The following is a 13,021-nucleotide window of genomic DNA, read 5'->3' as shown; positions in this document are numbered from 1 at the left end:
TCATCAACTTGATTAACTAAAAATATCAACTAGATTAAGAATATGTGGGGGTTTATATTTGAATTCTTTAAACATGCTGTAACACCCCAATACCCGACCCGACCACTGGGTTCAAGTTATAAGGTGTCACATTCATTGCCAGAGCAACTACAATCGATAACATCTAATTCAATGTCAATATACATTTAAATACAATTCATGCTAACTAAACAATGCATTATCAATTATAGGCCTTATAAAAGCCTACGAAAGCTCTTTTATTAACCTAAGGTCGAAATGGATCAAATTGTAAATGTTACAAATTTTTGAATTGATGTTGCGACTTCAGGGTTTTCCTCGTCGCGACGTGACTCTCTGACTAGTGTTCGTCATGACCTCGAGGCTACGTTGTCACAATGTGAGCCCTAAACTGATTCTTGTCACGACGTTCGAGGTACGTCGTCGCAACTTGATACTTGCAATTCAAGAACTCCAATTTGGTACCTAAATGAACCTTACCAAAACATCATCAACCATATATATACTAATCTCAAGACTTCAATTTCAGCCATTCCCCATTAAAACAAGCCTTAAATACCACGTTCAACATTAACACATCTTTTATAAACATGTACACTAATTAATTCACATAATTAACACATATGCATTTACAATAACCATTTGTGACATTAAACAAAATGTCGCTAGGTACATGCCTTCAGACCAAAATGAAATACACTTTACAAACTTTGTTGAGTCAGAAATGGTAGTTTAGATGCTGACTTCAAGTCCCGAGGCTTCGAGGAATACCTAAACCTACACACAAAGAAAACAAATCGTACACTGAGCAATAGGGCTCAATGGTACTTTTATGATTCAAAATAGCATAATAGCACCATAAGTAAGATATAAACATATGTCAAGACAATGTATGAGATTATGCACTCAAAATCCAAGCCATTGTGTTGCAAAATATCAATCATTCTTACCAATTTACCATATATTAAAACATACATATATTCATACTTAATTAACTTATCCAATTATCAATATTTAACCCTATACCCACTTAATAGCATTCATGAGTCAAATGCTCACTTTTATTTGCCTTTGCTAGCATGATGTTTCATACCATATTTGATCTAATATCATTTACCTGATCAACTATCTTTCAATCCCTTTTCCTAGAATCGTTTGACTCATTCATGCTCGTTTTCGACCTCTAGGGCTTGTTTTCAAACATTTTATACAGTAGCTCATATGCTCTTTCTATCACCATTCACATAAAGTATAAGTGAGGCCTTATCATTAATTATACCATTTCACAAAGTCATTTGTTCATCTTACCATTCATAACCCTATTAACACAACTTGGAATTGAACGGATACACCAATCATCCATCCAACACACCAAATGGGCACCGAAGTACATCATCAGATAAACCAAAAAAAGGTAAAGTGGCATGTAAAGTTTATGCTGGCACACATAACGCATACTAGCACACGAAGTGCATACTGGAGCACGAAGCGTATCCTGGAACCTGAGGTTCATCTTAGAGCATAAGCCCATAATCTCGTACACAATCAAAACCTATGACATGCCAACTATATCTAACTCAGCCTGACTAGTTAATAAGGTACCAAAGTGCAATAATAATATACCATGTAAATATACCATAGCCAATTTTGTCATCAAACGTTTATAATTCATATCATGTTATATGTACGTAACCTATCTCATTTCAATTTTCGTTTTACCTATCACAATTCAAATATTTCAAGCCATTTTCTATTTTATTCATTTTAGTCCTTTAATACGATAATTTATATCACAACTAATCAAAATCATTTACAACCTCATCATTTACTTGCCTTAACATATATTGATGGTCACTAAACTAACTATAAATAAGACTAAGACAAACGCACCTATCGAACAATAGTATAGTTATGGTGAGTAGGGAATATCGTATTCACTAGGACTAAAAGTACTAGTAATTACCGTTTTTCTATTATTTCGCCGACAAATTGGAGCGATTATTTTTAATCTAAAATTAGTAAAATAATCTAACTAAGAACGCAACAGAGAATGAAATAGGAAAATAATCGAAGATAACCAATGAGATATACAATACCTAGGAAAGAATCCACCTAGACTTCACCTATTATTCTGAATCTGAATTAAACAATTTATTCACTTGTGTCTTGATCCTTAGAAATCCGTAAATTATGTTAATATCTCTTTGGAGAGTAAGAACAACTGACTCTAGGTTGATTAATTGAAATCTCTTTCTAATTAAACCCCTATGTCACATTAACTCGATCTATAAATTCCCCTATTAGATTTGACTCTAAACCGGTAGATTTATGTCATCCTATTTCTAGGATTGCATGCAACTCCACTCAATTATGCTAGATTTACTCTTAAACAAGGACTTTTACTCCAATAAAATAAGCACATTAAACATGAATTAATATCCCAAAAATATTAAAACACGAAATAAGCATACATAATCGAGAACAAGAATCAAGTATTTATCACGTAAAAATAGAAATTAAATAATAAGATTCATCATAGGTTTCATCCCGCCTAGGTATCTACGGAATTTAGTTCATAATCCTAAATTGAAACTTCTCAAAGTTAGGATAACCACAAGACATAAAGAAACTCAATAAAACTCCGAAAGAAATTAAATGGAGATCTTTGATCTTGAGGGAGATCCACTTCTAAGTTGATTCTGATGGCGTTCTTCGAGTGTTTTCTTCTATCTTCTTTGATTGTCCCTTTAGATCTTCTTCTAATTGGTATTTATAGGCTTTAGAATGCTCAAAAAGCCTAAAAATTGGGTTTTTTCGTGTATCTAGGAAGCAGGGTGTGATATCGACATGGACTGGCACATAGGCGTGTAGCCAGCCCGTTTGGCTCACACGGGTGTGTGACTAGCCCGTGTAGAAATGCCCAGGCTGTGTGGATCCTGAAAATAGCTCTTTTGTCCGATTTTGGCTTATGTTTCGCTCCTTTCACTCCCCTATGCTCACCTAAGTATAGAAACATGAATTTAAAGGATTAGGAGCATCAAATTCACTAATTTACATAATAAATCATCCAAGAACGCATTAAGAATGGGATTAAAATATGTTACTTTTACAAATTATCATATATTCATCAAATTAACACATATAATCAAGAATTCAATCTATTCTAAATCATAGAAGTACAAATTGAGGTTTCGCACGCCACTCGTCAACGATTTTCACTTTTTCTTTCCCTCACGACTGTTTGGTGTTGTCATTAGCTAAAAATCATAAAACATATCAAATTATCAATTTCCAGCAAACTCATAATCAAATACCAAATTTCACATGTTTTGCAAATTATTCAATTTAGTCCCTAAAATCAGGACAAGCATAACTTTTAATTTAAAGCCTCAGATTAGAATCTGATTTCACCAAAACTCATTAAGGACTCTCTATTTTCTATTCCTACCAAAAATTCATGAAAATTTTTCATTTTATTCAATTTGGTCCCTAATGTAAGAAATTTACAATTAAGCTTTAAATTTAGTCCTTTTCATATACTAAGATTAATTTCTAATAATTTCACACCAATTTCATTCAACTTTCAACAATGGAAACTTTTAAAACTTTAACAGTAAAACAAATTATTACATGGACTAGCTAAATCAAGCTCCCATGACCTCAAATCTATAAAAGTTAATGAAAAATGGCTAGGGACTTGGAATTAGAGATTGAAAGCTTCAAACTATAAAAAATGGTGTTTTTCTCTTAGGTTTCTTCTTTTTCCGATTGGAGAAGATGAATCTATCTTCTCTCCTTCCACTAAGCTTCCTTTTATACATGGTTTAATAGTTAATTAAGCTTTATTTACTTAATTAATCATGTTTTCTTAACTATTAAACTTTTATTTTCTTAATTTAATTAATACATGCATGATCGTCTACTAGAATATAATTTAAAATGGTTTATTAACCATTTTGGCCATTTGGATTATTGCAATTTAAGTCATTGAGACTTATTATAATTAAAAATCTATAGTTATTGGACTTTTACGAATTAGTCCCTGAGCTTTAATTTCTCACAATTTCGACTAAATCTCTTAACCAAATTTCAATTCATCAATATACTAATTTTTTAAATATCCCTATTAAATATTTAAGGACTTGATTTATGAAAATGGAGTCCTAAAATTGTATTTTTCGACAGCACTGAAAATTGAGTCATTACACATATACGTTTGTATATATAATTTTTATAATTTTTAAAAATTTTAAAAGTTATTTAAATTTTCTTATAATTCATAATAATTTTTAAATATTTTTATAATTATTTAAGAATTCACTCTAGAATGAACCTAGACAAAATGTTGTCCAAGTTCATTCGAGCTTGGACAAACATTTGTCTAGGATCATTCTAGACATTATTTTTATTAATTTTAAATTTTAAAAAATTAGGATTTTTTTAAAAATTTTAAAATATTGTCACGTCGGCATGAGGTACATGAGACATGCCACGTGTTAGTGCTTGGTTTCTCCATTAGCAACATCAGCATTTAACTGTAGAAATGGATGGAATTTTTAACAAAATGACCATTCTGCTCTTTGATCTAAAGTATAAGGACTAATTTTCCCATTTTTTGAGTAGAGGGGATAAAATGCAACCCGACTCCTAATATAAGGGCTTCCCTAATACTTTTACCTAATATTATTCATCATTTTATTCAAAGCCACTTATATATAAGAGAAAAAGCCAAATCATCACTCATTACACCAAAAATATTTTTTCTTGACATTTCAAAAACGTTACAAAAACAACACAAAAAGTCATGAAAAGGTAGTTTTAGAGTTTCGTGACATTTTAGGTGAAATATAGGAAAGCGTAATGCATGAAAAGTAACAAAAAATTTGTGACACTTTAAAAATGTAAAAGAAATGCACTTTTGTGACAATTTTAAACGTCACAAAAAGTTAAAATGTCACAAAAAATGTTATATTTTCTTTCTCTTATAAGTGTCATGTTGACCAACCAAAATGTCATGAAAAGCTTATCTATTTGCTGATGTTAAAAACGTCACGAAAAGTTAGACAAAAAAAGGTCACAAAATATCTAACTATTTGTAATGTTTAAAAATGTCATGAAAATTTAAACAAAGAGGACACAAAATAAGTATTTTTAGTTACTTTTATTTCTAATCTAAAGTAACAATATAATTATAAAAACATCACAAAAAGTACAAACTCATAATATAAAATAAATCATCACCAAAAGTCATAATATAAATATTAAAAGTCACCAAAAGTCATAATGTAAATAAAGTAACAAATTGTATACAATATGAAGTACTAAGCTCCTGAACCTTAGATTGGAGGTCATGAACTATCCACCACAAAACTAATAGAAGGAGTATCTTAATCGGGGGTCTCTGAAGGCAAAGACATATCAACACATTGGGAAGATGAAGTACTACCTCTTGGTTCAAAAGATGTTATAGTGTTAACTATCTTTCCCATCCTTTTTTATATCGAACATGAGAGCTTGACTTTAGAAGGATGGCTTTGAAAGGCATCACTATTGTCATAGTCCATAGTAGAGAAGGAAGTGGGTGATAGGAAAAAATGGTGGGGTATGGCTTTTATTCTTCATTGTTTTCTCTGCAGGAAACATGATAATTAAACATAGAATAGACATGAGTACCAGCCAATTATGAAATTTCCAATGAAATGAGGTTTTAGCAAGATGGATTTACTACAATACTTGCACCCAATAATATATAATTTTGAAATTCCCTCAAAAATAAAACGAAACAGAAATATATAGAAGAAATAATAATAATAAAATAGATTTATAAATTTTCTTACAACAAATCAAGAAAATACAACTTCAAATGGGGATAACTAATGAGGCAACATGAATAATATAACTCATAGAGAACAAAGACAAATTTTATGACCTAAAGGCTTTCAATAAAAAATGACAACTTGTTCTTGGTAAGGTAATTCTTTAGGATGGCACAAGTTATTTTTCAAATTATATTTATGCAAAATTCAATCTCAACAAAATAAAATAAACTTGAAATAAAAATCCCTTCAACACACATATATACATATAAATAAACCATGCTTTTCATTTGACGTTTATCATAGTCAAGATAACCGCCATTAAATTCAACACTAATATTAAAATTAATTAAACCAACACGAACATACTCCCAAAATACAATTTTTTGCCATAATCAATTTCTATCCAATTAATATATATTATATCCAATGTTTGGGTTTGATTTGTTGGTTGTTGTCATGTGATGTGTTCTAGTTGGGTGGTTAAATACTTAGTGTCTCTGCTTGTGGTTCCATGCTTGGGTCTCCATATGTGTAAGGAATAATTTTTTTTTTTAGCAAGCTTGTAAAAGATTTTAGATTTTTATTATACTTCTAAAAATCTGGTTAGTTAAAATTGGGATAAGATTTAAATTCTTTTTGAAATTTAAATTTATTGTTTTATTTTATTTTATTTTATTTTCCTTCCCAGCCTAGTGTCACGTTTGACTTCTTTTATTTTTATTATTATTTCATTTTATTTTATTTTTGTTTTGAATTTCCAAGTAATCTGCTCCTTTTTTTTCCCCACGTTTGTTTCCTCCTTTCCCGTTTTCACGCCTCCATCTACCCTGCTGTGCAATCGTTCTATTTAGTTCCTTTCTATTCTTTCTTTTGATTCTTGTTCTTTTGTTTTGTTTCTATTTTTATTTTGGCTGTCATATTTTTGTTATATTTTATTCTTTCCTCATGACTTCGAGCTCGGGTGTTGGGTAAGAGATCAGTTCGTCTATTGTACGTTTGGTATTTTATTTTAATTATGGGTTGTTATGTTCAATAGAACAAGGGGTTGTTCACTAGGTTTTGTTTGCAATTGCATCGTTGTGCCTTTAGGAGATGATCAAGGGCTGTTTGGTGTTCCTCCAGAGACTTAGGATTCGTGTAGTGTTGCTCGTTTAATGGTAAGTGTGCAGATAAGTTTGTGTAGTGTCGTTTAAGCTCGGTTGTGGTTAATTCTTGGTCAGATTTCATTAATCATTACTAAAATTGGTGGTGTTTATTTGACGTGTTTAGGTATTGGAATATTCGATTTTGAGCATGCATTAGATTTTTGACCTAGGTGTGTAACGAAAAACACGAAAATAGCGATCAACAAAAGCCGAAAAACTGCACAGTCGGTGCCACACGGTCGTGTGCCAAGCCATGTGGTAGGCCGTGTGTGACACACAGTCGTGTGACGGACCGTGTGATGGATCGTGTGTGACACACTGTCTAAGCCGTTTGGGTGTGTGGGCTACACAGACGTGTGGGCCCAAAATTCTAAATTTTTTCCTAAGACTGTAAATATTGTGTTGATCGACCGTAAGCCTTTCATAGGGTCGGTATGTTATAAATTAAGCCATAAAACTCAAAATCTGATCATATGTTAGCGTAAAATTAGATATAAATATGCATGTTTGATATGATATAAGATAGGTAATATGCTATGAATGACCTGAGAAATGCTGTGTATGATCTGATATCCGATAAACATGATTTGAGTTTGATATTGAGCACGTATGAAAAATACATGTATGACATCTGATATTTTTGTATGTGCATTTAGGTTGGGATGGTATATATGAAGTGTGAGCAGTATAATAACTTGTCGTATTTGGTGTCTCAACCACACATATTTCTATAAATCTGGCAGCTAAGCTGTAAATATTCTAAAAAATGTCATATTGACACTAAGCGGTGTGTAGGGTTGGATGGGTATTTAATACCCTATATGGTGCGTAGCGATGGTCAGAGATGGTGTGTAGCGGATGGGGGTAGGATTGAAAATATGCATCTGATTCTATTTTTGTATGTGATATATGTTCTATGTCTGTTCTATTATGAGATATGCCCGAGATTTAATCTATGCTACTGATTTAATGAGTTACACACTGAGTTTTGAAAACTCACTTTCTGTTTGTCTGTCTCTTTCAAGTAACCCTTAAACTTAGACGGATCAGTATGTCAGGAGCTTGGTTATAATAATTTGGTATATTTGATTTTTCTTAAATTTGAAAATAAGGTGTTTCTTATATTTTGGACTGCTTGGACACCTAGGACTGTTTTAGGTTTGGACTTTATTATTGTTTTTTTGTCTAAAATTGTTTAACCGTTTTTATTGATGATGCTCAATTTTCCTATGAAGCAATGGATTTTCAAAATAACAAATGGTGTTTTTTTCAAAATCTAACACATTAAAGATTTTCGCTCCAAAGTTATACATTTTAGAAAATGTAAACAAACAAAGTTTCACAAAACGGGAAATAAAGATGTGTTTTCAAATAAACTGAATTTTTGCATAACAAAAATTAACGATGCTTTTCAAATCAACGAATTTCCAGGTTTTAAAACAAGTCTACAATAACATCTCTAAATTTGGCCATAACATTTAGGCTGAATTTAGGGTGTTACAAGGTGTCTTAAATAGAAGATGTTAAAAAGTTTGCAAGAGCCTAAGTTGTGAAGAGGGTAGCCCAAATGCACTTCAATTGAAGATCAAGCCCATTTAAAGCTCATTTAGATCACTTGAAGACTTAATTACTTTATTTTTATTGGCTTAATCTGTCAATGGCTCAATTAAGACGTTTATTTTTAAGCCCAAGTTAATTTGTTTTCTTGTAAAATTTGGTCCATATACAACTATCATAAAGCTAACCAAATTCATTTAGTATTTTATTTCTTCCTTTTAAGTTTCTTATGAAGTCAGAGTTACCTTTCTTAGTTGCCCACATATTAGTCTACATTTTAGGGATTTGTTTTTATTTCTTAGCCATCATAATTTTATAGGTTAGTTTTTAGGGATTTGTTTCTCTCTTTTTTTAGCTCGCTTTTCGTATAAAAAAGGGTAACCACCCACCATAGGGAGCACCTAACTTTGATTTGAATAAAAGTACTCTTTGAGTTCTTCTCCTTTGCAAGAAATATTTTCTTATTTGTTTTAGAAGAGTTTTCAACTCAATCTTATTTTGAGATTGTTGGTGAGAGTTATTCACCCCTCGGTTTGCCAAGTTATCTAGCTTGGAGGGTCAGTTAAAGTCATTAGTGGAGTTTATTGAAGTTTGTTTTTCGAGGGGCTCCATTATATATCTTTCTTCCCTATCTCGCCATCATCATTTTTATCATTCTTCCATCTCTCTTTATTTATTCTTAGTTTTTTTTTTGAAGAACAATATTTGACTTTTCTCCTTCAAAAATTCATAAAAAAATGGCTAAATCTATCTCCACTTATTTCAATCTCCACTTATTTCAATCTCCTTCTTTTCAAATCAATTATATTTTCATTCTTACTAATCATTTGTTTGTTTAATTTTCAGATTCAAATTCTAAACATTTTCAGCAACTTGGAAATTGATCTATCCACTGCCCTTTATCATTCGGTATCAAATTTTGGAACGCTTTTTGTATCCTTGGTGTGCTAAGATTGAATTCATGTCTGTTGTTACTTGGGTGCCTCCCAAAGATGTTGTTACTTTATATATATTAAAGCGATAATTTTTTTTAATTTATAAATTTACTTTGTAATATTATTTGTTTTGGTATTTTTTATGGTCGTTTTACGATCCATGTTCGAAGTTCATGGCTGCCTCTTCAACAATGTCACCTCCAAGGTTCAAATCAGTATCACCCCTTGGGAATACAATGTGCCTTACCATTGCATCCAACACTTATGGGTCAGAGTTAATTTTTTTAATTTATAAATTATTTTTATATAATAATCATCATTATATTTTAGATTATTCAAGAGATAATATATACAAACTTTAAATATCTTTTAAATTAAAAGATTTCTATTTCATTAAAATGAATTAATAAATTGTAAAAGTTACTTAAGTTTTTAAAACAAAATTAAAATATATAAATTTGAAAATAAAATCACAAAAGAGAAATGAGTTTTAAAAGGTTTTAGGTTTATTTTATTCTCATATTTTAAATTTTTAAATTTTTTTACATAAAAAATTACATAAATTTTGAAAAGTTTATGTAACCTTTCAAATTTTATTTATTTAAAAATTTTATATGAAAATATAATAATTTAACATAAAAGTTGTCAATGTGTCGTTAAAATAAGTTCTCCACATTAGCTTTGGTCTCAGGCCTTGTAATATATATATATGTTATAAGGGGAGGGATTCATTTACGCTGATGTAAAACTAAAGTTATTTTATATCTTTTTGTGTATTTTATACAATTAATTTTAACCATCCAACTATTAAATTTATTTATATAATTGTACTTGTTGTACATGTAAAGTCTCGAGCGAATCCAATATCTCTATTATATTGATTTAAAATATTGTATATGTTAATATTTATTGAACAGTTGACTTTTTTTACCTAAAACAAATAGCTAAAAATTATCGGTATATGTCAAATTCAACATACATAACCTATTTGGATGAAATATGATAGTTAAATTACTAAAATATTAATTGTATAAAAAAATGAAAGACAATAAAACAACCCAAAAATGTTCAAACTAATTTCAAAAAGCTTAGAAAATGTTAACGAGTTTCAAATTTCATATATATTTTTAAAATTTATCCTTTTATCTTACAGCAACTATGATATAAATTGAAAATAGCTTAATTATGAAAATCATAGTTAAAAAAATAGCTTAGAGTACGGGAAAAACATGAAATTTTTTATTTATCTGATTTTTATATTTTAAAATTTATGGTTTATCTTATTAAAATATGAAAATAGGTTAATTAAATATGAGAATCCTATTTTGTTTTTTGGCATAGGAGGAAAGTGCCATATTAAGGTATTGTATTAAAGTATAAATAAAAAAATGACATGTATCATTAAATACGGGATGCTATGTGTTATTTAAAGAATTGGTCCACATCAAAAATAAATTTAAAACCTTATAAAATGGGGCAAAACACATAATTTATTGTCAAGGAATTAAAATTTAAAAATGCGGATAAGGACAAACACAACGCAGCCGCGGTGTATAAAGGTTGGGTCAGCTCAAAAACTGTTCACACAACATCCATCCTTCCCTACATTCAGGATGTTATCAGTCAATTCCTGCGCGCCTTGTGAATATATTGATTGCGTATATAATAAAATAATAAATATTATTAAAATTATGGAAATGATGACGGAGACATCAAAGGAATTCTTGAATGTTAAATGACAAACTGTTCATCATTCATAGGCCGGAAAGGATAAAGGCATAGCTGAACGCTGGAGCTGTGTATAAATTCTGCTCAATCGCTGCTTCACATCTCACCATTCACAGCACAAAATTAATTCACAAATGGATTCCCAATCTCCTTTGAAGCTTCCAGTCATTGATTTCACTAAGCCGGAGCTAAAACCGGGCATCCCTGAGTGGGATTTGGCGAAAGGCCAAGTCCAACAAGCCCTTCAACACTACGGTTGCTTTGAGGCTTTGTTCGACAAGATCCCTCTGGAGATTAGGGAAGCAGTATTTGGAGCCATGGAAGAGTTATTTGATCTCCCCTTACACATCAAAAGTCGCAATGTTTCCGAAATACCTTATCATGGGTATATTGGCCAACATCCTAAAATACCATTGTTTGAGAGCATTGGCTTTGATGATGCAGATGTTATCGAAAAAGCCGAAGCCCAGACTCGTACATTTTGGCCTCAAGGAAACCCAAGTTTCAGGTTCATAAAGTCATTGCACTTAAAATAATTTCCCAGTAATTTCTCCTCAATCTCTTTATGAATTTTGGTATATATATGTTTGTCTGTATTGATCAGCAAAACTATACAATCCTTCACAAAGCAATTAACAGAGTTAGATCAAATGATAAGAAGAATGATCTTAGAGAGTTTCCAAGTAGAGAAATATGTGGATGAGCACATGGACTCCACAGGCTACCTTCTCAAGGTAATGAAATATGAAGGGCCAAAAACCAGTGGAACGCAAGTTGGACTAGGTGCTCACACAGATCAGGACGTAGTGACCATTCTGTACCAAAATGAGGTTAACGGATTGGAGGTACAGAGCAGCAGCGGAGAATGGATCGGTGTCAAACCATCCAAAGACTCTTTCATTGTCACCATTGGGGAATCTCTCCATATAATTATCATTCCATGTTTTTTTTTTTGTCATAATTGATGAATTAAATGAATTAGTTGGGTTGGTTTGTTAATGGTGCAGGCATGGTTAAATGGGCGATTGAAGGCTACTTATCATCGAGTGATGATGAGCGGAGACAAGCCAAGGTATTCGCTTGGATTGTTTACAGTCCCAAAAGCAGGTTACATGATAAAGGCACCAGAAGAGCTAGTGGATGAAGCACACCCCTTGCTCTACAACCCCTTTGATTACGCTCAATTCTTGGGCTTCTACTTTTCCAACGAGGGTCGATATCAATCTGGTCTTAAAGCTTATTGTGGTGTCCAACACTAGGATAGTCATGTAATAATCAAAATAATAAGTTTTAGGATATCTTTATCGGTGTGTTTCTACATCGGTGCTGCTACCTAGCATTGACCAGCTTTAGCGGTACTCAAAAACTGAGGTCTCTATTTTTTTTTTTTTTAATGGAACCCTATGGGCTTCTTGTGATGGTTGCAAGTTATTTTATTTCTTCAATAATCAATCATATCTTGCTTTAACGGTTAGGTGCTGATTTTATGGTAATCTCACATGCATTCTCTATACTAGAATTGAATCTGAAAAAAGAATCCTTTAAAATTTTTTTTTTCAAAGTTAATTATATTTTAAAAGAAAAACAAATAAAAAAATGTGTTGTAAATTCATTGATAAATGGAGATCCGTAACTCCCTCAAATTTATCCTATTGTAACCCCTAAAGAATGAATGTTTATAATCCCTTAATGCTTTGTAACTTATGGTATTTGAAGCCATATAAATTGAGGGCATGTACAAGCTTATTGTATCCTAAGTGAAAGTCAAATCACCATTTCATTGCTTTATCTTTCTTTCTCTCTTAATCTTTGTATTCTT

General features: G+C 31.2%; 1 protein-coding gene and 1 long non-coding RNA gene across 3 annotated transcripts; both read left to right on the top strand.

The window, feature by feature from the left end:
* The first annotated feature begins 6,722 nt into the window (after positions 1-6,722).
* Positions 6,723-9,581, top strand: LOC128281651 (uncharacterized). The gene is made up of 2 exons (XR_008271902.1): positions 6,723-6,994; positions 9,386-9,581. It is a non-coding gene; the product is annotated as an uncharacterized LOC128281651 (long non-coding RNA).
* A 1,566-nt stretch (positions 9,582-11,147) lies between these two features.
* On the top strand, positions 11,148-12,670 carry LOC108488695 (probable 2-oxoglutarate-dependent dioxygenase AOP1.2). 2 transcript variants are annotated; one of them, XM_053020486.1, is made up of 3 exons: positions 11,148-11,710; positions 11,807-11,936; positions 12,210-12,670. In XM_053020486.1, exons 1-3 carry the CDS (start codon positions 11,337-11,339, stop codon positions 12,459-12,461), a joined length of 756 nt encoding a protein of 251 aa, XP_052876446.1. In that variant the 5' UTR covers positions 11,148-11,336; the 3' UTR covers positions 12,462-12,670. The 2 variants fall into 2 exon arrangements, with proteins under 2 accessions (XP_052876446.1, XP_017648475.1); XM_017792986.2 differs by having other exon boundaries at positions 11,807-12,047.
* Positions 12,671-13,021: the final 351 nt, after the last annotated feature.

This window comes from Gossypium arboreum, chromosome 10 (assembly GCF_025698485.1).
Source record: "Gossypium arboreum isolate Shixiya-1 chromosome 10, ASM2569848v2, whole genome shotgun sequence".
Taxonomy (NCBI): Eukaryota; Viridiplantae; Streptophyta; class Magnoliopsida; order Malvales; family Malvaceae; genus Gossypium; species Gossypium arboreum.
Note: the sequence above shows the minus strand (reverse complement) of the source record. Positions and strands in the feature narration are given on the sequence as shown.

Coding starts and splice junctions, on each gene's coding strand:
- LOC108488695 (XM_017792986.2), top strand. CDS start 11,337: ATGGATTCCCAATCTCCTTTGAAGCTTCCAGTCATTGATTTCACTAAG. Junction 11,711..11,806: donor CAAGGAAACCCAAGTTTCAG/GTTCATAAAGTC, acceptor TGTATTGATCAG/CAAAACTATACAATCCTTCA. Junction 12,048..12,209: donor ATGAGGTTAACGGATTGGAG/GTACAGAGCAGC, acceptor TTAATGGTGCAG/GCATGGTTAAATGGGCGATT.